The sequence below is a fragment of the Canis lupus genome, chromosome 4 (genome assembly GCF_011100685.1).
Source record: "Canis lupus familiaris isolate Mischka breed German Shepherd chromosome 4, alternate assembly UU_Cfam_GSD_1.0, whole genome shotgun sequence".
NCBI lineage: Eukaryota > Metazoa > Chordata > Mammalia > Carnivora > Canidae > Canis > Canis lupus.
In genome coordinates this window covers 23,744,352-23,770,802 of record NC_049225.1, presented here as the reverse complement: position 1 = coordinate 23,770,802, position 26,451 = coordinate 23,744,352, and the positions used below count along the sequence as shown (strand labels likewise).

General features: G+C 38.5%; 1 protein-coding gene, 1 long non-coding RNA gene and 1 other non-coding gene across 13 annotated transcripts in view; 2 read left to right on the top strand and 1 right to left on the bottom strand.

Annotated features, from left to right (window-relative positions):
- Positions 1-26,451, top strand: part of MICU1 (mitochondrial calcium uptake 1) — a 248,383-nt gene that overhangs the window by 205,209 nt on the left and 16,723 nt on the right. For all 11 annotated transcript variants that reach the window (XM_038534294.1, XM_038534296.1, XM_038534288.1 and 8 more), the window contains 2 exons: positions 2,063-2,200; positions 15,432-15,540. In XM_038534294.1, coding sequence (XP_038390222.1) covers positions 2,063-2,200; positions 15,432-15,540 — 247 coding nt within the window. The remainder of the gene's footprint in view (positions 1-2,062; positions 2,201-15,431; positions 15,541-26,451) is intronic.
- LOC119871679 lies at positions 20,378-20,479 on the top strand. Its single transcript, XR_005358751.1, has one exon. It is a non-coding gene; the product is annotated as a U6 spliceosomal RNA (small nuclear RNA).
- LOC111095482 lies at positions 21,203-26,142 on the bottom strand. The gene is made up of 3 exons (XR_005357957.1): positions 25,808-26,142; positions 25,678-25,731; positions 21,203-21,867 (listed from the first exon to the last, which is right to left on the bottom strand). It is a non-coding gene; the product is annotated as an uncharacterized LOC111095482 (long non-coding RNA).

The following is a 26,451-nucleotide window of genomic DNA, read 5'->3' as shown; positions in this document are numbered from 1 at the left end:
CTATGGGGATATTTTACCATCTTCAAATTGTTTTGTTTTCTAATTGGTTTCTGGCCCCATCTTTAGCCATTTTGTTATTTATACATATGTAAGTATCATTAACACTGCAACTGGCACTATAATAACTTTCCTGTCTCCAATTTTTTTAGGTGATAAGGAGGGGCAGAGGGAGAGGGAGAGAAAAAGAATTCCAAGCAGGCTCTATACCCACCATGGAGCCCACATGGGGCTCAATCTCACAACTCTGAGATCATGACACGAGCTGAAACCAAGAGTCAGCTGACTGAGCCACCCGGGCGCTCCTTCCTGTCTCCATTTTTTTTTCTGTCTCCATTTTTAAATGAAAATCTTCATTTTCTAATATTATTGAAATTAGCTAGAGGTCCTTTATACTTAACTTTTCCATCTGCATATTTAAGTATATTTAATGAATTTTCAGTAGTTTTGTGGTAAATAAACATATTTAATTAAGGCACTTTTCAAGCTCTATTGATGTCCTAGCATTTGATGACCATTTTGGGGAAAACCTAAAAATGTGTTACTTTTCTTTGAAATCCTTAAAAGTATGAGTGTATATAACAATATTAAGTACAGACAGAGGAACTGATAAGACTTTACAAATGTACAGTTGATCAAATTTATAATAATTAGCTTTTTTCAGAGTTGTTTTAATGGCAATTAGCCTACTCAGATTTTCTACTTTTTGACTCAGTTAAGGGGGATTTAAGATTTTCTTAAAAATCTTCCATTTCTTGGGGTACCTGGCTGTATCAGTTGGTTAAGTGTCTGACTCTTGATTTTGGCTCAGGTCGTGATCTCAGGGTTGTGAGATCAAGTCCCGTTGGGCTCCACACTAGGCATAGAGCCCGCTTAAGATTCTCTCCCTCTCTCTCTGACTCTTCCTCCGCCTACCCCTGTCAAATCTTACATTTCTTGAGATTTAGGGTCATAACATAAAATTCTAAACTGAATTCATCTTCAGTGACTATATTTTTTGTTGTATATAACTTGTCTTTTTTTTTTTTTTACAATTTTTCAGTTTTAATTTTGTGTGTTAGGATTTTCTTTTCTTTTTTTTAATAATTCAGGCAAACTGAGGTTTTATGGGGACGTTTTGGGCAGTTGGAAGACCACTTTTGGCCATTCCTTCTAAGTTTCGATTTATCATGTTCCCATTCCCATTCATTTCTACCAGCACATACATAATTGCAGGTTTTGTGAAAGTTGTTTAGGAGTTTTGTGTCTGTGACTTCCACAAACATCCGTCATTAACTTCTAGTTTTTGGCATATTCCCCACTGTCTGAGAGCACCTCCTTACCATAATGAGGAACTTCTGCATAGCCCTCCCTCACCTCTAGCATTCAGTGCTCGTCCTCCTGGTCTTCCTGTTAGAGAACTCAGTAAGCTTTTGGCAGTGTCCTCTACCATTTCCTGGGAGAGTGCACTTATTTCCCAGAGGGCAGGGGGATTTGAGTGTCAATGTTTGCTACATTCCTTCAATCTGGTCCCATCTGCTCCTTAACTAGCAGCCAGTCCCCTAAGTCTGTGACAGATAGATGGTTTTCCCTAGTTTGAGTTCTAAGGGAGAATCACCCTCCTTTGTCATTCCTTTGTTGATTATAATAAGTACTGGCAGAGTGTGATAATTAGCTTTTGAATTACCTCTGAGTAGCAGGTACATAGATGATTCAGAGAGCACTTATTACCAATAACATTACTCATGAATTGGAATGGAGTTTTAACATTGTTTTTATCCCCACAAGGATGCTCCTGCACTGTAAGGTATGAAGTGTTACAGCAGCTCTGTTTTATGCAGGAGGATATTGAGGCCCAGAGTAGCCGGGTGACTTTCTTGAAGTCATAAATAGTGACAAAGCTGGGATAACACCCCAGATCTTCTGTTCCTGATTGATTTTTTCAAATCTTGGTGAGAATTATAGTTCAAAAATACAGCCTTGGTGGCCATCAGCTATTTTCTGTCATCCAACACAGTTGATCATTCCTCATTTCATGTCAAAATACTTTGCATTTGACCTCAAGAACACTGTTTTCCCTCCCTAGTTCGAACGCCATGACCCTGTGGATGGGAAAATTACTGAGCGGCAGTTCGGTGGCATGCTGCTGGCCTACAGTGGAGTGCAGTCTAAGAAGCTGACTGCCATGCAGAAGCAGCTCAAGAAACACTTCAAAGAGGGAAAGGTAGGTATCTTCATTTATAGGAAGAAAAGGAACCACGGGAAGATATGGCTGTATTGTAAAGGTACTAACATAATGAGAGTGTCATGAAGCAAAGATGATAGCTAATCATCCCTGATACTTGGAAAAAAAAAAAAAAAAAAGAGTAGTGGACGAGGAAGAAGGGAGAGTCCAGAAAAAGCCCTTGAGTTTCTTTTTCAGACAAAAGGTGGCACCAGGAACTAAGATTGAGAAATTAAACGGGGTGTCTGTCTGGCTCTGTCAGTTGAGAATGCAACTCTTGGATTCAGGGTTGTGAGTTGAAGCCCCACATTGGGCCTAGAACTTATTAAAAAAAAAAAAAAAAATTCCTGGAATGCCTGGGTGGCTCAGTGGTGTAGCACCTGCCTTGGGCCCAGGGCGTGATCCTGGAGTCCCGGGATCAAGTCCCACATCGGGCTCCCTGCATGGAGTCTGCTTCTCCCTCTGCCTGTGTCTCTGCCTCTGTGTGTGTGTGTGTGTGTGTGTGTGTGTGTGTGTGTATCTCATAAATAAATAAATAAAACTTTAAAAAGTAAAAAAAAATTCCAGAAAGTCTATCTGGAGAGAAATTAAAAAGAGACTGATTTACTGAGGAAGATAAAGAGTTTAACTATAGATATCTTGATTTAAGATACCTGTGGAGTATCCAGTTAGAGATGATTAGCAGGTACTTGGATATTCAGATCTACTTCAGATGAGTCAGATAAGTTTGGAAATCATCAACACACTATTCAAGTTAAAGCCATAGGAACCTATGAGATTGCCTAAGAAGAGTATTATACAGAAAAGAACTGTACTTCTTTGGCCAAAGACAAAATCAAGTGGAACATTAACATTTAAACAGCACAGGAAGGAAACGGTTATAAAAACTAGTACAATTGAAGCCAATGAAATAATGGTAACAGGGGACAAAGAGGGTCCAGTAAAGTAAGATGATAAACAGCTATTGGCTTTTTGGTAGAATGGTAATAATTGATGATCTTTGGGAGCTGTTTTATTAGAGTGGAGGACATATTAGAATGAGAAGTAAGGAAGTAGAGAAAGAGAAAAAAAGAAGAAAATGAGGAAGAGGGAAGAGGGGCTCCAGAAAGAAGGAAATAGAATACGTTCAAAACTCTGAGCCAGTATATTAGTCTGCTTGGGCTGCTACAACAAAACACCACAGACTGATGTTTCTGTCTTCTTATAAGGACACTAATCCTGTCAGTTCAGAGCCTCACCCCGAAGACCTCATTTAACCTTGTTTATTTGCTTAGAGGTCCCCCTTCTAATATGGCCCCACTGGGGGTTAGGGCTTTAATGTATAAGTTTGGGGGTTGGGGTGATACATTGAGTCCATAACCAACAGAAAACACAAAGGTCTAGCACATGTGATGAACTGAAAGGGGGCTGTTGTGGTTGGAGCATACTAGCAAGAAGGAGAATGGCCTGAGAGGAGGTCTGAGGGCGAGATGGGGGCCAACGCATGCATGAGATGAGTTTGGGTTATATTCACAGCACAATGGGAAGTTATTAAAGGGCTGTGAGCAATGAAATGACATGGTTATACATATGCTTAAATAAATGGCTCTGCCTGCTTTATAAAAAATAGTTTGGAAAGGAGCAAGCATAGAAGCCAAAAGACTAAGATTATTAGAGAATTCAGGAAGAGATGACTGAGCATTTTGTGCACAGCATTGTGATTGGAGACCATGAGTTTGTAGCAGCACTAGTCAACACTGCTCTCTGATACTTTTGCACACCAGCTGTACCTGGTGCAGGAAGGGGCAGATGGTTTGAACTGAGTCAGCATCTGGGGTTTTGGCAGGGTGTGGGATGGACATACTGAAGCAGAAATCAGCGAAGAAGCATACCTCTTAACGATCACACACATACACACACATTCCACAGTGTCAGATCTTTTCATTCTCAGCCCCAATCCACTGGACTATTCCCACTGGGCCACTACCAAAGAAACTGACCTGGCTCTAAAAATATTTCTGTCCCCACAGCAGGCGTTCCCTCGGTGATGGGAGAAAACTCATCATTCACAGAAAGTGACAGAGAGCAGTCTTCTCTCCCAGAGACAACTTTCACACTGCTTAGTACCCAGCTTATATCTGTTGGAAATTGTAATTTCAGAAAATTAATGGCAAATGTTTAGGTAGATTTTTAGCCCCTATGCTGGAAGCACAGTGTTGTTTGCATTAGGAAACACTTCTTTCTACCAGACTAATTTTTAGCTAAGTTTGGTCCAGACATTTATTTGACCTTAAAATAATTATCTATCGTAATAGGCTAATTCATGTTTTACTATGAATTTATATTTCAAAGCTTTAAATTGGGTGTTGGCGACATCTCCCTTGAAGGATTAGAGTGGCTTTGGGAGGAGTTGATGTAGGACCTGGAGACCTCGCAGAAGGGCTTTGAAGTATAAAAAGATAGATTTTTGTCAAAGGTTAAAAATCTGGGTGCTAAATTATTCAGGCCCAGAATTTCCAGGCTGCTTTAGCAAGGAGATTGAGATTGATTGTCCTCTCATGTTGATTAAGTTTGTAAACATAGCAATTAACTAAAATGAAAGTTAATGAAGGGCCTTTGCTCCTAAGGTTATCAGTCCATCTCTCTAGGACCATGTCTCATTAAAGGGGAATCACCATCTGCTCCCTAATTCTTTCTTTTATTCCATTTGCATTTGTGAACATGAAAATGTAACTTTTCATTTGGCTCATACTAATCATTTTCTGTGTGGGCTTCTGTACAGACCTAGAAGACTGGCAGTCCTAGTGGTAGTACTAAGTAAATATTTGCATATTGCTTAATGACTGTGCAATGTTTCACAGCCTTTCACATTTTTCTCTTTCTGTCTTTCCAGCAGCCCTGTTAGATTTTTTTTTCTTTCCATTAAGAATATAGAGACAGAGAGAAAGAGAAATGAATGACCCACCCAGAGTCTGGATAGCCAAGGCTTTTTATTCCAGATCTTGTCTTTTTTTTTTTTTTTTTTTTTTTATGATAGTCACACAGAGAGAGAGAGAGAGAGAGGCAGAGACACAGGCAGAGGGAGAAGCAGGCTCCATGCACCGGGAGCCCGACGTGGGATTCGATCCCGGGTCTCCAGGATCACGCCCTGGGCCAAAGGCAGGCGCCAAACCGCTGCGCCACCCAGGGATCCCTTGTTTTTTTTGTTTTTTTTTTTTAAAAAAGATATTATTTATTTACTCATGAGAGACACAGAAGCAGGCTCACTGCAGGGAGCCCAATGTAGGACTTGATCCCAAACCCTGGTATCAGGCCCTGAGCTGAAGGCAGACGCTCAACCGCTGAGCCACTCGGACATCCCAGATCTTGTCCTTTTGATACCGAAGCCCTCCTTAACCATCCCCTTCCTCCAGAGCAGTGCATCTCAAGCCCGGTTGCCCAGTATCATTTGGGGAACTTTTCAGAAATGTGATTTCTGGGCCATCTTCAACTACATCAGGAGCTTAGTAGGTGAGTCCAGGCATCAGTATTTCTTAAAAGGCTGCTGAGGTGATTCTCCTGTGCACTTCAGCTTGTGACCCACTGCTCTGGACAGGCTGCACTCCATCAGGGTCTCTAGATGTTTCGTCCCAGAGTAATAGTTGGAAGGATTGGGGAACCTGGAAAAATTGCTCTATTCATGCTATAAGTAACTGCTGTGTTTCTTATTTAACAAAGAAAGTAGACAGTTTCCTTTCTTCCTTTTTTTTTTTTTTTTTTTTAAATGGGGAACAAGGTTTGTTTGGGCTTTATTTTAAAAATTAGTCTCTATCATCTATCAGATTTTCCCTATTCCACTCAATATCCTTTTTCCTGTGAATAATTCTTCTAGGCCAAATCTGACTGAGCTCTAAAATTTGCCTATTTTCTTTCCTCCAGATTGTCTTCTTTCCTCATTAAAAGAAAGAGTTTTCTGAGATTTTATAAATGTAATTCACAGGGATGGTTCTCTATGCTTAAGAGCACAGAAGCTGCAAACTTTAATAATTTAGCAAATCTACTGAAGTCTGAATTGAAAATTATAGTCACTTCAATGTCAGACATTGCTATGTGTATGACACTAAGCCAGATGCTGTGAGAAAGATAAAAGATAAACAAAAACCATCACCTATCCCAAGAAATACATAGTCTGTGATATTTAGTAAGAAAAAAATACAGATAAAAAAGAGAAAAAATACAGATATATACACACAAAGAACTATATAATTTCATATTCAGTAATTACTGAGCTTCCGCTGTGTGCTAAGCATTCTTATAAATACTGGGAATACAGTAATGAGCAAAACCAAGTCTGCCTCATAGAACTTAACATTCCTAGTGCAGGGAGACAGATAATAAATAATTATAGTACAAGGCAACTCACTCGACTTTGAACCTCTTGAGAGCAGGGTCTTAACTCATTTTTGCATGTCCACAGTACAGTGAGTGTCCATAGGCAAATGTTTGTCAAATGCATCAGTGAATGTATTAAGCACCGTAATAAAGCTCTGAGGACTCTTGGGAGCACCAGTGAGAAAGATTAGAATCAACTGAAGAGACTAAGATTTCTTGGCAAAGATACAGTTTGAACCTGGCCTTAAAAGCTGAGTAAGATTCTGCAGGGTGTCAGCTTGTGCTTTGTCCTCAGCTTGCCTTATGCTCTCCCGTCATTTCCCCCTGAACAATTTTGACTCCTAAATCTTTAAGGTTGTTGGAGGCAGAAGGTCTCATATTCTATAATTTCTTCCTGCTGAAGAGGGGCATAGAGATGTCCCTACCTAAGGGTCAGTACTGGTTAGTTTGGGAATGTATAGGGCAGTTACAAAAGGTAAAGGCGGATAGAGGAAAAAGCGATCTTAGCTTGACAATAGCAAGGCCTCCAGTATTGGGAGAATCTTCGTTAGCATGTGTGAAAGTCCTTTTGGACACCTCCCTTTTTCCTTACCTCCCCTAACTCTGGAGTGTACCATCAGTCATTCCTCACAACCCCAGGGCACAGCAGCTCTTTCTGCCCAGGGGTCCTGTCCCCAGGCTTTAATAAAAATCACCTTTTTTGGTGATCCTCAAAAAAGAGCAGAGTAGGATTTTGACAAGCAAAAGTTATAAAGCTTTTTGTTGTTGTTGTTGTTATAAAGCTTTTTGCTTTTGCTTCGTGTTTCTTCTTAGAGCCCTATCCTCAGCAACCTTCTGTGTGAATCATGCTTTTTAATACTGCTACCAGCTATTGAGTCTGATTGGTACAACCCAACAGTTGTAATAAAACTATTAGATTATTAACTTTGCCTCTTATCTGTGGATAATATTCATGTGGGCTCTCTTCTTCACGAATTTTCACAGATATTTGAGAGGTGAGCCACATTGTAGTCATCATGGAATATCAGATTCTAGAAACATTGCTGCATAGCACTTGAAAAACTCTTGATTCCAATTATCAGGTGCCTATCAGAGTCACTACTATGTAGTAGAACACCTGAGGTGTGGCCACTAAACTAAAAAGACTAGAACTTTTACTTTATTGATTAGCTTTGTTGTACTGATTAGCCTTGAAACTTGTACTTCCAGGATGCCTGGGTGGCTCAGCAGTTGAGCGTCTGCCTTCAGCTCAGGGCATGATCCCAGAATCTGGGATCAAGTCCCGCATCCAGCTCTTTGTGAGGACCCTGCTTCTCCCTCTGCCTGTGTCTCTACCTCTCTTTCTCTCTCTGTCTCTCATGAATGAATAAATAAAATCTTTAAGAAAAAAAAATAGTAGTTACCCCAAAGAAGTACTAAGCTGTGAATTACTTTTAAAAGAATTTATGGGGATGCCTGAATGGCTCAGCGGTTTAGCACCTGCGTTCGGCACAGGGTGTGAGCCTGGAGTCCCGGGATCGAGTCCCACATCAGGCTGCCTGCATAGAGCCTGCTTTTCCCTCTGCCTATGCCTGTGCCTCTCTCTGTCTCTCATGAATAAATAAAATCTTTTTTTAAAAAATAAAAAATAAAAGAATTTATGGATTCCCCCCCCCCATTATATTTCTGGTTCTCCCCTGCTATTAGTTTCATATACTTCAAAGGTATATGATAAGTATACTTGCCCCTGTTTTCCATCCCTCAGGGTCCTACACAAACCAAAGAGAATGTATTTCAAGCTTAATTGAAAGAAGTCATTGCCATTGGTTCTGTAGTAATAGGCCTGCCAGTTTACTAAGGACTCAAACTACATACTTGCCAAGTACTAGGCATTTTACCTATCTTCTCCCTAATTATCACATCTTGCTTGGTGGATAGAATCCTTATTTTTCAGATGAAAAATGCTTTTCTGAGCCTTAGTTATTTGCTTGAGATCATGGTGTCTTAAGCGGTAACACCATGATTCAAAGCCAGGACTGTCTCATTTCATAGCCCATAATCTTCTTACTAACGAGCCTACTCATTGCCACTCCTTATTCTCCAGGATTTGAATAAGCACAAGGGCTTGGTGGGAAACAAGAAAACCAGTGTTGCTAGACTCTAGCCTATAGGGAGATGTCTAGAAAGGTAATCTATGGAAATGTTTTGTGGAGGACCTTGAATACTAGGCAAGAAGTTGGGTTTATCCCATTGTCAGTGAAAAATCACTAATATTTTGTGAGAAGGAGGAATGAATATATGAAAAAAGTGATGTTCTAGGGTGACTAGGTACTTGTAGAAATAGAAGTAAAAGAAATGGTGTAATTTCCCCCCACTGCCAGGCAACAGTTGAAGTCTGGGGTTTGCAATGGGAAGATGCTTTATTAGAGCAAGATCAGCACAGTTACACCTCTGAAAGGGTACCCAAGAAATTGGTGACAGTGACCACATGGAGGGAGACTGAAAGACAGATAGAGGAAGAACTTGCTTTGTACTGTTCATATATCACTTCATAATATTCATACATTAAAATAATTACATGTTTTTTATTTTTTTTTTCCAGGTGCCCAACCTGGGTTATTTTTTTTTTTTTTTATGATAGTCACACACACAGAGAGAGAGAGAGAGAGGCAGAGACACAGGCAGAGGGAGAAGCAGGATCCATGCACCGGGAGCCCGACGTGGGATTCGATCCCGGGTCTCCAGGATCGCGCCCTGGGCCAAAGGCAGGCGCTAAACCGCTGCACCACCCAGGGTTCCCATGTTTTTTAAAACTCTAATTAAATATTTTTAAAACCTAAGCAGAAGATGGAGCGGATGATAAGTGATAAGATTGGTGCACGGCGGCGTAGCATAGAAGGAGAAGAAAGGAAACTATTTTATCTTTTCAGTGGGGCATAGAGGGAATTCAGGCAATCAATCAGATTGATTCCTAGCAGATAGATTTTCTATGACCAATGAAGAGACAAGACCAGGGAATCATGTGTTACAGTGTGTTACCCTGTCATTATACCCTGTAGTCCCCTCACCATGGCCTGTCAGCACTTGATATCTGGTGTTAACGGATGACTCCAGAGGAAGCCAAATTTTCCTTACTTCTTTCTACTCACATTGCTTTTTATTTTGTTAACAGCTTTATTGAGGTGTAATTCAGACCATAAAATTCACCCATTTTAAGTGAACAATGATTTTTAGTAAATTTACAGTTATACAGTCACCACTGCAATCCAGTTGTAGAATATTTTCATCATCCCGCAAAGGTCCCTTGTGCTAGCTTGCACTCAGCCCCCATCTCCGCCCTCACACCACACAACCAGACATCTCTTTTCTGTCTCTACAGATTTGTCATTCATATAAATGCATTCATAAAATAATGTAATCTTTTGTGTGTGTGTGTGTGTGTGTGTTGCTTCCTTTACTTATTTTGAGATTATCCATGTTATTGCTTGTATTCATAGCTTACTGTTTCTTATTGGTGAATATAGTAAATAAAATTTCATTATACAGATATACTACATTTTGTTTATCCATTTACCAGTTGAACATTTGAATTGTTTCCAGTGTTCAGCCATTGTAAATAATACTGCCATGAACATTTACGTATTGGGCTGTATAAAAAAATTGAGTTTAACCTTTTTTTTTTTAACGAAAGCACCAACCTATTTTCCAAAGTGGGTGTATAATGTTTCATTTTCACAGCAATGTATGAGAGTTCCAGTTTCTCCACATCCTTATCAAAACTTGTCTTTTTTATTACAGTCATTCTAATAGGTATGTAGTAGTTCTCATTGTGGTTTGAATGACTGATGAGCATTGTTTCATGAACGTACTAGCTGATGTGGGAAGCAAAGGCAAAAGAGAAATTATTAAAATTCCTTACTGCCTACAGCCCATTGACCAGTCCGGGAAACAGGCAGAGTGACATTCCTCTAGGGACTCAACTGCCTCAACGTTGATACTTTGCTAAGCGCAAAAAGCAATCTTAGCCTGATCCCCAGGATCCTGTAAGTCTACCTTAACATATAAAAAAATTCCTTTAGGAATTTCCTTTATCTCTAATCTACCCTCCCAAGATATGTGTTGGCAATCATCCGCGAAGCATACGACCCACTGATAGACATCTAAAGGGTCTCATGACTAAGGGTTTGCTAGATGTTAATAAATTACCTTTTCCCAACAATAGCTGGCCCCTTCAAGGTCCTGGAAACCTTACTTCTAAATTCCTTAGAGACTTACATTATTCCTAACCCCCTCCCAACTTGAAAGTATATAATGGGCCACTCCTCATGACCCCAGCTCTTTCTGTCCACGGGTCCTGTCCTCGTGCTTTAATAAAGTCACCTTTTTGCACCAAAGACTTCTCAAGAATTCTTTCTTGGCTGTGGCTTTGAACTCTGATGTCTTTTCCTACATCATTAGCCACTCATATTAACTTTTTTGGTAAGATGCCTATTCAGACACTTTTTAAAGTTGTATTATTATTTTTTCATTTTTGAGTTATAAGAATTCTTTACATAGTTCTGGACACAAATCCTTTATCAGATACATGATTTTTAAATATTTTCTCCCAGTCTGTGATTTGTTTGTTCTCCCGGTATTTGGGGCGGGGGGGGGGGGGGGGGTTGGGGAGCAAGTAGGAGGGGCAGAGGGAAAGAGAGAATCCTGAAGCAGGCTCCCTGCTGAGCAAAGGGCCTAACTGTGGGGCTCCATCCCAGGACCCCAAGATCATGACCTGACTCAAAATCAGGAGTTGGCTATTTAACTGCCTGAGCCACCCAGATGCTCTTATTCTCTCAGTATTTTGAAACACAGAAGTTTATAATTTTGATGAAGTATAATTTATCAACTTTTTTCTTTTATGGATTATGCTTTCAGGGTCATATCTAAGAACTCTTTGTCTTAACACAGGGTTATGAAGACTTTTTATGTTTTCTTCTAAAACATTATATCAGTTGCTTTTAGCTTTGAAAGACAATTCTATTTGTTTAAAAAATTCCTAATGTTAAATTCATTTTTAATAAACAAAGAAGTGTTTCTACCGTCCACAAAGTATATTAACCTTATCTTCTTTTTTTAGTCATCTACAGCCCAGGTTTAAGTAAGTTCATCTTTCCAAGTTTGTTGAACAATTGGTCACAGAATAAAATAACTCCTCCTTCGGCTTCCCCATAGTGTGTCAAGAAATCCCTTTTGATGCCATGCCTAAGGGAAGATGATTTCCTTTTGGCTATGATTCTGCAGGTCAAGTCACCTGCTGGTGGACTATGTACAGCTAATGCCTTCCAGTTTGAACAGATTTGCAGAAAGCACATCCTTTCACTTTTCATCCACAAACCTCATATTAGAATCTTATTATAACTTTATTGCCAGAAAACTCTGGCAATTTTTTACTAAGGTAGTTACAAAGAAATAAGACTTTTGTGACTGGCATCAACTTTTCTTTAAGGAGACCTATCTAAATTGTAAGCTCTATAAAATCAAGGCCCATATCCAGAGCAATTTTATTTCCCTCACTGTTCCTAGCATAGTGCTGAGTTGTTAGTAAATGCTCAATAAATATTTTTATTATAGCCATACAATAAAAGGTAAAATGTTACATATTTCAATTTAATAATGGCATTAATGTGATTTGTATCCCACTGTTTTTCTAAATCATCAAATGAATAGCCATTTGTTCAGATTTTCTGTCTGTCCTTAAATCTCAGCATGAGTACTCTGACCTATTCTATTGTATTTGACATTTCACGATGAATTTTACTAACAAACATTAGAGCTTGTCTGTCAGAATGGGTAGCATTTCCTGTACCATGCCCTTTGTTTTTTTTTGTTGTTGTTGTTGTTGTTGTTGTTGTTGTTTTTTCATGCCCTTTGTTTTAAGAATTTTACGTTAAGCAATGCTTGGGTGGCTCAGCAGTGGTGATCCTGGGTCCAGGGATTGAGTCTTACATCGAGGGAGCCCATTTCTCCCTCTGCCTGTGTCTCTGCCTCTCTCTCTCTCTGTCTCTCATGAATAAATAAATAAAATCTAAAAAAAAAAAGAATTTTACATTAACCATTTTTAAGTGTATAATTCAGTGGCATTAAATACATTCATATTTTGGCAATCATCACCACCATCCATCTTCCCAAACTGAAACTCTGTACACATTAAACAACAATTCTTCGGGCACCTGGCTGGCTCAGTCGGTAGGACATGCAACTCTGGATCTTGGGGTCATGAGTTCAAGCCCCATGTTGGGCACAGAGCTTACTAAAAAAAAAAAAAAAAAAAGTCCTCTTTCCTCCTTCCTCCCAGCCCTGGCAACCACCATTCTACTTTCTGTCTCTATAAATCTAAATAATCTAAGTACCTCATATAAGTGGAATCATATAGTATTTGACCTTTTGTAACTGGCTTGTTTCACTTGGCACATCTTCAAGGTTCATCCATATTGTAGCTTATGTCAGAATTTCCTTCCTTTTAAAGAATGAATCATATTCTACTTTGTTTATACATTTATCCATCAGTGGGTACTTGGGTTGTTTCCACCACTCATGTCTTCTGATGGAAGGGAAGAGAAGATGGCATTAGGATATCCATGCACAAGCATGTGATATTGTAGAATTTGTACTTCTGGTCCAATAGAATTCACCTCTATAAGGTTGATTCTAGCCTAGCGTTTATATTAGATAGCATAGTAAAGGGGCAGCCCAGGTGGCTCAGCAGTTTTACGCCTTTGGCCCAGGGCATGATTCTGGAAACCCAGGATTAAGTCCCATGTTGGGCTCCCTGCATGGAGCCTGCTTCTCCCTCTGCCTGTGTCTCTGCCTCTCTCTCTCTCTCTCTCATAAATAAATATAAAATCTTTTAAAAAATATAGATAGCATACTAAAGCATTTATATAAGGAATAAGCCCTATTTCTGGATGCTGTAAGTCAAGGCCAAGAGAATGGCCTCAAGTTAGAGAAAAATTATTTAACATAAGCCTTCCAGTTCACTGCCAAAAATTATGGAACTTGATACATAGTAGGTACTCCATAAATGTTTGAATGCATACTTAAATACAGATGTACCACTGTGCATAATTGCCAAAAACTGGAAACCCAAGTAGAATGGATTAAAAAATCATGGTATATTCACACAATAGAATACTAACAGCAATAAAAATGAGTTAACTACAGAATACAAAACATAGAGTTTAAAGAGAGAAGCCATATGTAATAGAATGCATACTGCATGATTCCATTTATGAAGTTCAAAACAAGCATAATTAAACTGTTTCTGTTTGAGGATGCATAAAGAGATAGTAACACTATTTTTTTAAAAGACAAGGAAGGAAATGAACTCCCTAGAAGTCAGAATAGTGATTAGCCTTGGGAAAAGGGGGTTATGACAGATGGAACCTATTGAGGGGAGAGAGGAAGGCTTTCCGGGTGGTGATAATAGTCTGTTCCTTGACCTGGGTGGAACAGGTCAGTGTGTTCATTTTACAGCAGTTTGTTGAACATTTATGTTTTTGTTTGTTTGTTTTATGATAGTCACAGAGAGAGAGAGAGAGAGAGAGGCAGAGACACAGGCAGAGGGAGAAGCAGGCTCCATGCACCGAGAGCCCGACGTGGGATTCGATCCCGGGTCTCCAGGATCGCGCCCTGGGCCAAAGGCAGGCGCTAAACCGCTGCGCCACCCAGGGATCCAAACATTTATGTTTTATGCAGATTTCTATATGGTCATCATAGTCCACAATAAAAAGTTTTTTAACTTCTATTATTCTAAGGAAAATGATAAAAAAATCATGTGACATAATCATACATACAGTATTTTAGCTCTTAGTTTGATTGATTAAATGAGAAAGATACAATTGACCCACTTTGAAGAGTACCAGGAAAGAACATTCAATACATTGTCTGTATTGAAGTTTCTTTATTTCTAAGTTCCCCATGTGGATGCCTGAGCTCTCTAGTTTGGGGAAATGGAAATTAGAAGAGGAGCAGCACCAAGTGGAAGCCAATCGACATGGGCAGTGTTAACCTGATGCTTCATTAAAAGGCATTCACCTCAATGTCTCCCCCAGTGTAATCCACTTCTTAGAAATTTTATTTACTTCCATCACAGCATGATGTGTGAGAAGTGGAAATAGTCAAATAGGACAAATCCTTCACCCTGTAAGGAGCCTCCCAGGCCCTAGTTATACAACTACTCTCTCTTGAGCCATCAGAGAAAGTCAAATCAGATCAGCAAATCTTAGGAGCAGCTTTTGAAAAGAACTTCATTTAGGGAATTTCATCCGATTAAAGTTAAGTGGCAAATTGCTTTGTTAGTAGCTTTTAGATTGACACAATGAACAGCTTCCCAAGTGCTTGGGTTCTGCTAAATTCTCAAACCATTCCCCTATATATTACTGACTTTGGTGATTTTTTTACTTAGTTTAAGCCTCAGAAAGCTTAGCTGTCCTAAGGGTAGATTATTAAAATAGAAGTCCTGACTCTAGTCCAACTTGTTAAGATGTATAACATGTAACAGATCAAGGGGCTAAAAGCTCATTTAGGAAATGTCATAATAGATACTGTGACTAATTGGAGGGCAGGGTCAGAAATACTTTTATTAAAGCTATCCAGCCATCACAGTAAACAGCTTCATGTCAGGTTTTACATGGGAGGGGAAAGCAATTAGCCAACAGGGCAAAATTCTAGAGTTGTCATATACAAGTATACATATTTGTATACATATACAAATTTGTCATTCCTTGACAAATTTATTCAGTTTCTATTCTAAACATAGCATAAATTTCTGATGTATAGACCTGAATAATTACCTAGTTCTCTGCATTTTGTGCTGCTTTTTGTTACCGATTGCAGCCTTATCTTGCTGTCTCTCTTCTTTCAGGGTCTGACATTTCAGGAAGTGGAGAACTTCTTTACTTTCCTAAAGAATATTAATGATGTGGACACTGCATTAAGCTTTTACCATATGGCGGGGGCATCTCTTGATAAAGGTAATGAAACCCAGAAATTTGTTCTTGAAGGTATAAACACTGAATCTGTAACCTATTAGGTGACTACCCCTCCTTAATAGTTAATATGTGAGTTTTTAATTGACATTGTTCTTGGCCTGTTTCGTTTTGTTGCCATTGCATGAGCCTTGCATTTCACCCTGAGAGGCCAAGCTCAGCAAATGTATTTTCTTGTGCTAAAAGCTGTGGTCAAGGCAGATGCCTATCTTTAGAAACTTTGGAGCTTCTCTCATTGGAACCAGAGTCATGACATATTTGATGTGAAGCTAAAGTCAGTATCCATTTCAATCCATTCTTTGGTGGGAAGCAATGGTTTGATTTATTTTTTGTGTTAACATGGTTTTTTGCTTTGTTTGTTTAGATAAAATCATGACTCAGATTAGCACCCCCTATTGGTTTACTTCCTATAAATTCAGTTCCAGTTAATACAGGCGATGTGAGGAAGCAGGGGAAGTGAAAACATGATTTTCCCCCCAACATTATATCATGAAAATTTTCACACATTGAGAACAATTGAAATAATTATTCAGAGAACATACACATGTCCACTTCAATTAACATTTTTCTGTATTTTCCAGATAATATATCTGTGTAAATATTCATCCCTCTATCAATCTCTTTTATTTTTTGATGCATTCAAAGGAAATTATAGACATAAGTCATGTCTGAATACTTCAGCATGAATGCTAATTGAAGTTCAATATTTGTTTAAAGTTCCCTTTTGGGACACCTGGGTGGCTCAGTGGCTGTGTCTGCCTTTGGCTCAGGGCACGATCCTGGGGCCCTGGGATCAAGTCCCACATCAGGCTCCTTGCAGGGAACCTGCTCCTCTCTCTGCCTATGTCTCTGCCTCTCTCTCTGTCGCTCATAAATAAATAAATAAGCAAACAAACAAACAAACCAATAAATAAATCTTAAAAAAAACCTAGGGAACCATTTTAAATAAATAAAGTTCCGTTTTGTACCCCTTCATAGTCTACTCCTGCCCTGATGCACCAAGACAACCTTAATCTGTGTGTTTTTCCACCATAGATCAATTTTGTTTGTTCTAGAACTTCATATAAATGGAATTATCCAATGTATAATCTTTTAAAGTGTTTCTCAATGTGTTTTTGAGGTCCATCCATGTTGTCACGTGTAGAGTAGTTTGTTCCTTTTTTGAGTAGTAATTTCTTGTATGAACACGCCACAATCTGTATATCTATTCTTTCATTGGTTGCCTTATCTGTTTCCAATTACTGGCTACCTTGAATAAAGCTGCTATGAATATTTTTGTGTTAGTCCTTTTGAGGACATGTATTTCCATTTCTCTTGGATAAATTCCTAAGAGTGAATTGCTCGGTCCAGGGGAAGGTATTTATTTTATAAAAAACTGTCAAGCCCTTTTTCACAGTGTATCTTTTTGTATTCCCACCAGCAGTGACAACAGTTCGTGTTGTTCTACATTCTTGTCCACCATTGGCAGTATTCTGGAGTGTATATAAAGACATCTCATTATGTTTTTCATTTGTATTTCCTTGATGACTTCTGCTACTGAGCAGTTTTCTTGTGTTCTTGTCATTCAGATATCTTCTGTGGTGACATGTCTGTTCAAATATTTTGCCCATTTTTACTAGGTTGCTTGTCTTATTATTCACTTGAGTTCTTGAAACAGTCTAGGATACTAGTCTTTTATCAGATACATATATTGTGAATATTTTCCTAGACTGTGACTTACCTATTCACTTCCTTAATGATGTCTTTTTCATTTGCAAAAGTTTTAATTTTGGGCAGCCCCGGTGGCGCAGCGGTTTAGCGCCGCCTGCAGCCCAGGGTGTGATCCTGGAGACTGGGGATCGAGTCCCACATCCGGCTCCCTGCATGGAGCCTGCTTCTCCCTCTGCCTGTGTCTCTGCCTCTCTCTCTCTCTCTCTCTCTGTGTGTGTGTCTCTATGAATAAATAAAATCTTTAAAAAAAAGTTTTTAAAAAAGTTTTAATTTTGATAAAGTTTAATTTATTGGATTATTTTTATTAATATTACTTTCTGGTCCTAATAAAACCTTTATCTTCCACCAAACTTTGAAGATACTCTCCTGTATTTTCTCCTACAGGCTTTAGGGCATTAGCTCTTCCATTTCTTATGTGATCCATCTCAAATTAATTTCTGTATATGGTGTGAGGCAGAGTATTCCACATGGATATCCAGTTGTACCAGCACTCTTTGTTGAAAATGCCCTTCATTGGTTTGCTTTGGCATTTTATCAGAAATTAAATTACGTTTTAAGTGTAGGTCTGTTTATAAGGTCTCTATTCTGTTACACTTATCTATATGTCTAGCTATGAGTCTATATCCATACTCAGTCTGATAAGTACTGTAGCTTTATAGAAAGTCTTAAAGTGTCAGGTATTATAAATCTCCCAAGTGGATTCTTCTTTTTCAAGATTACTTTAGATATTTAGGTCCTTTGTGTTTTAGAATCAGCTTGTCACTTTCTGTGTAAAAAAGATGTGGGATTGGGGCACCTGGGTGGCTCAGTTGGCTAAGTATCTGCCTTCTGCTCAGGTCACGATCCCAGGATCCTGGGATGGAGCCCTGGGGCATCAGGCTCCCTGCTCAACCAAGAGCCTACTTCTCCCTCTCCCTCTGTCCACACCCCCCCCCCCCCCCGCCACTCGTGCTCTCTCTCTAATAAATAAAATCTTAAAAGAAAAAAGAGGTGGGATTGTGATTATAACAATATTGAATATATGGATTAATTTGGAGAGACTTGACATATTAGTGATATTGAGTCTTCCAATTCATGAGCATGTTATATATCTCCATTTTTTTAGATCTTCTTAGGTTTCTCTCAGCAGTGTCTATGTAGTATTAAGTAAACAGGTCTTGTGCATACTTTTAGAAATTTATGCCTAAGCATGTTAAGGTTTTGATGCTACTATAAATGGAATTTTTGTTTCATTTTCCAATTATTTGCTGCTATTACTAAAATACAATTGATTTTTGTATGTTGTTCTTGTATTCTGCAATCTTGAGAAATTCACTTTTCTAGTTGTTTCATAGATCCATTAGGTTTCTCTATGTAAGCAATAAAACTGGGCTACAGTTTCTTTGTAGGAAGGTTTTGGTAATTTAATTTTTTTAAAAGATTTTATTTTTTTATTCACAAAAGACACAGAGAGAGAGAGAGGCAGAGACACAGGCAGAGGAAGAAGCAGGCCCCCAGGGAGCCTGATGTGGGACTTGATCCCAGGACTCCAGGATCACGCCCTGGGCCGAAGGCAGGCACTAAACCACTGAGCCACCCAGGGATCCCTAATTCCTTTAATGCATAGGTATTCTGAGTTTGTATTTTATCTTGTATGAATTTTGATAAGTTGTGGGATTTTAAGGAATTTTCCCATTTCATCTAAATTATTGGATTAATGAAAAATCACTCATAATATTCTATTATTATCTTTTCAACATCTATAGAATCTGAAATCACCTCTTTTTCCCCTAACATTGGTGAATTACAGCTTTTTTCTTTTTTCTTAGTTTACCCAGGGGTTTGGCAATTTTGTTAAACTTTTCAAAGAACCAATTTTTTACTTTGTTTTTTTTAAAGATTTATTTATTTATTTATGATAGACAGAGAGAGAGAGAGAGAGAGAGAGAGGCAGAGACACAGGAGGAGGAAGAAGCAGGCTTCATGCTGGGAGCCCGACGCAGGACTCGACCCCGGGACTCCAGGATCACGCCCTGGGCCAAAGGCAGGCACCAAACTGCCGAGCCACCCAGGGATCCCCTGACTGTTTCTTGTATGTTTTTTTTTTTCTATTTTTCTATTGTTATTTCCTTTCTTCTACTTATTTGCAGTATATATTAGTTTTCTTTTTCTAGCTTTTTATGATGGAACTTTACCTACCTTTTCTAAGATAAGGTTTTGAAGCTATAAATTTCTTTTTAAACATAGTTTTATCTATGTACCACAAATTTTGATATGTTACATTTTGATTAAACTGTTTGAAATATTTTCTGATTTTCTGAGTCCCTTAGATGACTCATATGTTATTTTATTTTTTTAAGATTTTTTTATTTTTATTGTTTATTAATGAGAGAGAGAGAAAGAGAGAGAGAGCGCAGCAGAGATACAGGCAGAGGGAGAAGCAGGCTCCCCGCAGGGAGCCCAACGTGGGACTCGATCCCTGGTCTCCAGGATCAGGCCCTGGGCTGAAGGCCGCACTAAACCGCTGAGCCACCCCGGCTGCCCTCATATGTTATTTTAAAGTTTTTTTTAGGGCAGCCCTGGATGGCTCAGCGGTTTAGCGCCGCCTGCAGCCCAGGGTGTGTTCCTGGAGACCCAGGATCGAGTCCTGCATAGGGCTCCCTGCATGGAGCCTGCTTCTCCCTCTTCCTGTGTCTCTGCCTCTCTCTCTCACTGTGTGTGTCTCTCATGAATAAATAAATGAAATCTTAAAAAAATAAAATAAAAGGTTTTTTAATTTCCAAATTTTTTTCTAGATATATTTTTGTTTTTTTATTTGATTTAGTTCTATAGTAGAGAATACACTATAAAATTTCAGTTCTTTAAAATTGATTGAAACTTGTTTAATGGCCTAGCATATGATCAGTTCTTTTTGAAAAATGTTTTAATACATTTGAAAAAAATGTATATTCTGCATTTTTGAATGTAGTGTTGTAAAGATGTCAGGTCAAAGTGGTTGTTAGTGTTCAGATCATTTATGTCCTTACTGACTTTTTTGTCGAGTTTCTCTATTAGGTAGCGAGAGAAGGATGTTATTATAATGTGCTGCCAAAGCAAGCACAGAGAGAAGGATGTTAAAATCTCCACGTCATGCTTGCTTCAGCAGCACGTATACTAAAATTGGATGGATACAGAGAAGATTAGCATGGTCCCTACACGGGATGACATGCAAATTCTTGAAGCATAAAAAAGAAAAGAAAAGAAAAGAAAAGAAAAAAAAAATCTTCACATATGGTGTGTGGATTTGTCTGTTTGCCCTTTAAGTGATGACAGTCTTTGCTTCATGAATTTTGAGCTCTGGTATTAAGTACATACACACTTATTGATTAGGATTATTATGCTTTCCTGATGAATTGACCCCTTTTATCATTGTGAAATGTTCCCCGTTTATCTTTAGTAATACACCTTTTCTTGAAATCTACTTTATCTGATATTGGTATGATTACTCCAGCTTATTTTATGGTTCTTATTTGCACAGTATGCCTTCTTCTATTCTTTTTATGTTCCTCCTATCTGTGTCTTAGGTAAGTGCATCTCTTCTAGACATATAGTTGGATCTAGTGGCCTTTTAGGTATATCTCTTTGCATTTTTATATCTTAATGCTTTCTCTAGAAATTATAACCTTTCACAATTCACTAAAAGGTAGTATTGTGCCGCCTGAGTAAAATGTGAGAAACTTGCAGTCATATAGTTCCATTACCATCACTGTATGTTTTATGTTATAGTTGTCATTTATCTTTCTTCTGTACATATATAATCCCTACAATACAATATTAGGATTGTTGCTTTCAACAGTTTTTTTTAAGAAATTAAGAGAGGGGCACTTGAGTGGCTCAGTGGTTCAGCATCTGCCTTTAGGTCAGGTGGTGGTCCTGGGATCAAGTCCCACATCACGCTCTCCATGGGGAGCCTGCTTCTCCCTCTGCCTATGTCTCTACCTCTCAGTCTGTGTCTCTCATAAATAGATAAAATCTTTTTTTAAAATTAAGAGAAAAAATCTTTTATACGTACCCACATTTGCCGTTTGCTTGTATTTACCATTTTGAGTGCTTTTCATTTATTCCTGAGTACCTAAATTTTTTTCTAGTATCATTTCTCATCAGTCGGAAGAACTTCTTTTGTCCTTTCTTTGGTACAGATCTGCTAGCAATGAATTCTCTTAGATTTTGGTTGATCTGACAGTGTCTCTATTTCACTGTTGGGTACTGCAATATGTAAGTTATAAATCTCACCAAAGCACTGCCTGAGGCTTTATCAACACAATCTTGCTTGTTCAACACTTTTAGGTGGATTCCTTAAGATTTTCTAATATAAGATGATGCCATCTGCAGAGAGACATTATTTTACTTCTTCCTTTCCAAACTGGATGCCTTTTATTTCATTTTCTTAATCCACATAGCTTTTTTAAAGAACAGTTGCTTGTTTGCTTGTTTATTTAAAATCATACCTCCTTTAACCTTGTAGAATCTCTTGAAAAAAAAAAAAACAAACTAATGGTATCATAGAGGTTATGTTTGTATGTGTAATAACACAGGGTTATTTCTCCAGAATAGCTCTGTTTCACAAAACGGATTTGACAGCATCTGAAAATCCAAAGATACAAGATTTAAAGTCATCACTTATTATAAAAATAAAATTAATAAGTTCCTCTTTATATTTGCATACCTGTTTTGAAAAGCTCAACTAAAGACAGTAAAATTCCTTTAAAGAACAATGATCTAGGATGATCATCTGTGTTAAAATTATAGGGTATATAAAATAGAATGATTCAGGGTAGTGGTGGCAAAGGAAAGTGCAACCTAGTGGTTAAAAAAAAAATGTTTCTTTCAAATGACTGCAGGCCATTTCCTAGGATGTGCATTCTCCATATAATCCATGCCTCATTATCCTTGCTAATAGAAGCAGTGCTACAAATTATACAGTCATATCTGACATCCAAATATATGTTTGGCTTTGAGTTATAAGATATTTAGCATTGTTTTGACTTCTTGGTTTGTTTTATCTGTGTAACTTTGGATTCCCTGGGTATAAAACGATGGATATCTAGGGGAAGCTGGCCTAGATTCATACTAAGTAGCAGGGAGAAGCCAAGTATATTCATTTCCTAGGACTGCCATAACAGATTACCTCAAACATGATGATTTAAAAAAAAAAAAAAAAACAGAAATTTATTCTCTCACAGTTCTGAAGGCCACAAATCTGAACTCAAGATGTTGGCAAGGCACTGCTCCCTCTGAAGCCTCTAGGGGAGGATCCTTCCTTGCCTCTTCCAGCTTCACGTGGCTCTACTCACTCCTTGGCTCATGGCTGCAGAACTCCAGTCACTGCTTCTATCTTTACAGGGCCTTCCCCTCCTTCTCCCCACATGCCTTCTGTGTATCTCTTGAAAGGATTGTCATTGGATGGCCTGCCTGGGTAATCCTTAGCCAAGATCTCATCTCAAGATCTTTAATTTAATTACATCTACAAAGACCCTTCTTCCAAACATAGTCACATTCACAAGTTCTAGGGGTTAAGATGTGGACATATCTTTTAGGGGGCCACCATTCAACACACCATAGCAATTAAGAACCAAATATCACCCATTAAGTAGTCCACAAAGTAATAGCAAAATGGGAGGTGATGGGGAGAGTGAATTTAAATTACTTTGAGAATACTTGTATTGTCTGTTTAAAAGCTTAAATTGTCTTAGAAACCTAATTATACTATTTACCTAGGTAAATAGTGTAATTTATCTTTCAAGTCTCAATTCAAATGTCACTTCCTCAGAGAGGCCTTCCCTATCTACTCAATATAAATTATAAAAAACTATATTGCCTATGGTTCTTACAATTTTTTTAAAAAGACACATTAACCAGGAGGCCTGGGTGGCTTAGCAGTTGAGTTTCTGCCTTTGGCTCAGGGCGTGACCCCAGAGTCCTGCAGGGAGCCTGCCCTCCCTCTGCCTGTGTCTCTGCCTCTCTCTCTCTGTGTCTCTCATGAATAAATAAATAAAATCTTTTAAAAAAAAGACACATTAACCTAAAATCCTCTGCTTTCACTATTGTCATCAGTTTCTATCCACAAATTATGGACAAGGGCTTTAATTTCCACAAACATGGCTAATCGAGCAAAGACCACTAAGTACGATATTTTGTATACTGTAGGCCCTCATTACTGATTTATTTACCACCACCTCATTAATATCAAAATGATATCAAAAAAAAGTAGGCATTAGCCTGGATTCTCACTCCTATATTCATTTCTTCAATAAATCTGTCTCTACTTCCAAAACATATCCTGCATCTGACTCCATTTCTGCATCTCCCCTACTAAAGCCCTAGTCTCTCTACAGGCTCTACCCAGACTCACAGGGTTTCATATGTCATGGCCTATATACTCTGAGTTCATCAGTATCACTTTCTTTCCAGTTCACTCCACTCCACATTTTCTTTGTTTATATTCTAAATATACCAAATTCATTCCCACCTGAAGTCCTCTGTTTTAGCTGTTCCTTCACCTCAAGTGCCCTTTCCCATGATCTCTGTGTATTTGGGCCCCTGTAATCCAGGTCTCCTATAAATCACTTCTCACACTGTCCCATTCGAAAGTAACTCCATCACCCTATGTGTCACAGCATTTGTCACTACCTGATATTTTCTCGTGTTTATTATCTGACTCTGCTTACTAGCATGCTTATATGTCTTGTTCATGGACATATTTTTTATGCCTAGAATAATACTTGGGACATAGTAGACACTTTATGAATATTTGACCAATAAATGAATAAGTAAATAAACATTTTGATGGATTGAATAAGACATCAGATTTCAAGCCAATAAACCCTCACCTTTCCCAGTAGACCCAGAGAACAAACTCATGCCATTGATTCATTGTGTTCCTCTGTAACTCCTGTCTTTTAGACTTGACATTATTTTGCCTTCCTGCATGCTTAAAAGGGTGATATCAGTAATGTTAACTGTTCACATACTAGTGTATGCGTGGAAAGACTAGCATGTATTCAGCTATCCTTGCCAAGTTCCCTCACTCTGCCAGATGTGCCTATCCTCTGCACACTCTCCTTGCACTTTCCCCCTTGCTTTCAAACCATCCTAATCCTGACAGTCCTACTAGTGATTCTTCCACTGGTTTGAGTTCTACTTGAATTCTCCCTGCAGTCATGGGATTTTACTGCTAAGACAATACTTGGAAGAGAGGGAAAAAAGTGTAATGGTTTAGAACATAGGTTCTGAAGTCCCGTTCCCTAGGTTTTAAGTTGGACTCCATCATTCACTGGCTGAGTTGCTTTTAGGCAAGTTTAGTTTCTGTATTTTTAAAATCAGAATCATGATACCTGCCTCATAGGGTATTAACCTTGTGCCTATTATGCAGCAACTATTTAATAAATGTCAGCTGCTTTCCTCATTAAATTGATAATGTAAACCAGAATCAATGTGACTCATCCATTTGTTCAGCCAACAGCAGAGGTGCTGTGCTGGGTTCTACCCTCAAGAAGCTCATGGTCTACTAAAGGGGAGAAAGAGAAGTATACAAGCTGCTCAAGTTTGCTGTGCTAAATGCTAATTAGATATATGATTAAAAGTGGAGCCTCTGCCCCATATTAGGCTTGAGGAAGGAGTGGGGCAGGGGCAGAAAGAGGAGTACTTCTGTCTGCCTTCTGCTCTCAGTCTTGGCTGTCTTCATTTTTCCCAAAAGGTTAGGACCTTCAGAAATTGGAACCTTTAAGAGGCTCTGGCACTTCTCTTGCTTGGCTATTTTAGAGCTTGCAAACCTGTCTTTAGACATAATTTAGCACAGAATTTCCCAAACAGCATCGTGAAGAACACTATTTACTGCAATATGTTAATGGTTCTGTGGGTTTAAAAAAAAAAAAAGTTCCATGGTTCAAATAAGTTTGGAAAATGCCAGGTTGTACAGAATTTCTTCCTGCAGCACTACTCCTGCCAACTTTTTAATATGCTAATGTGCATTATGAATCTCCAAGAGAGCCATATAGTTCTCAAACTTGATTTGCCCCAAAATGTCTTTTAACAACTTACAAAGCTAATGTTCTTCAGAACAGTTTGAGAACCCAGGCAGGTGGTAACTACAGATTTACCATATGACAGCATGATCCAATCCCTCCAGAGTAAAAATAACAAAGTTCATTGAGGCTCTTTCTTTAGTTCTGCATGGCCTGTGTGAGAATAACAAACTCCCAGGCAAATGTGAAATGTCCTTGGTGAATTCTGACCATTTGAAGAAAGAACCTTCCTTCATGAAATATTGTATATTTCCCCTATAGGTCGCCTCTCGTTTAGCACTTAAGAGGAATTGGTTCGATTGCTTATTTTTACACATACAGGGCATAAACTTAGATATATAACCTCTCAAGTGCTGTCTAAATGATTTACCTAGTCTGAAGAAGGTAATGGAAAACTGAACACCACTTCCTCCCTGATGGCATCCTACGATGAAAAAAGTTAGAAATTGAATTGGAGCTTTAAAATGAGCTATGGTTTATATAACTTAGAGTATTCTTACTTTTGCAAAGAGAATAAAAGGTTTCTTCTAAAGTGCCAGTCATATCAAATCTCTGTTGCCTTTATTTCTGAAGTGACCTGTATGGCATAGATGACCTTTAAGACTGTTTGTGGCTTTGAATTTCTTTGAGTCTGTTATTTTAAATGAGTAAAGGAGTCTTATCAGTCTTTTGATATTTAGGTCCCTACTGGGTTTTCGGGGAAGTTATAAATTAGTAATGGAATAAATTCTAACACACAGCAAACCACTGTATTCTGAACACTTATCTTTAACTGACAAGCTGCCGCCCTCTCCTGAGCCCTAAGAATCCCATAGCATCATCACTGGGAGGATTGTGAGGCCATCACACAACTAGAACACTTATAGCGACTATCATTTCATTGCAATTTCTGTATGCCAAGCTTACTCTAAGTGCTTTATGGATATTATCTTTTAATCCTCAAAACCCGAAAGGTAGTTGGTATTATCCCCCATTTTGTGGACAAGGAAATATAAAATAAAGCAGCTTGCTCATAGTTAACCTAGCTAAGCAGGTAGAGCCAGGATTCATGCTCAGGCCTCTTTAATCCCAAAGTCTGTATATTCCTTCCATCTCTCAGTATTTCCCAAAATGCTGCTGAAACACAATCCTGAAGGCAATGTTT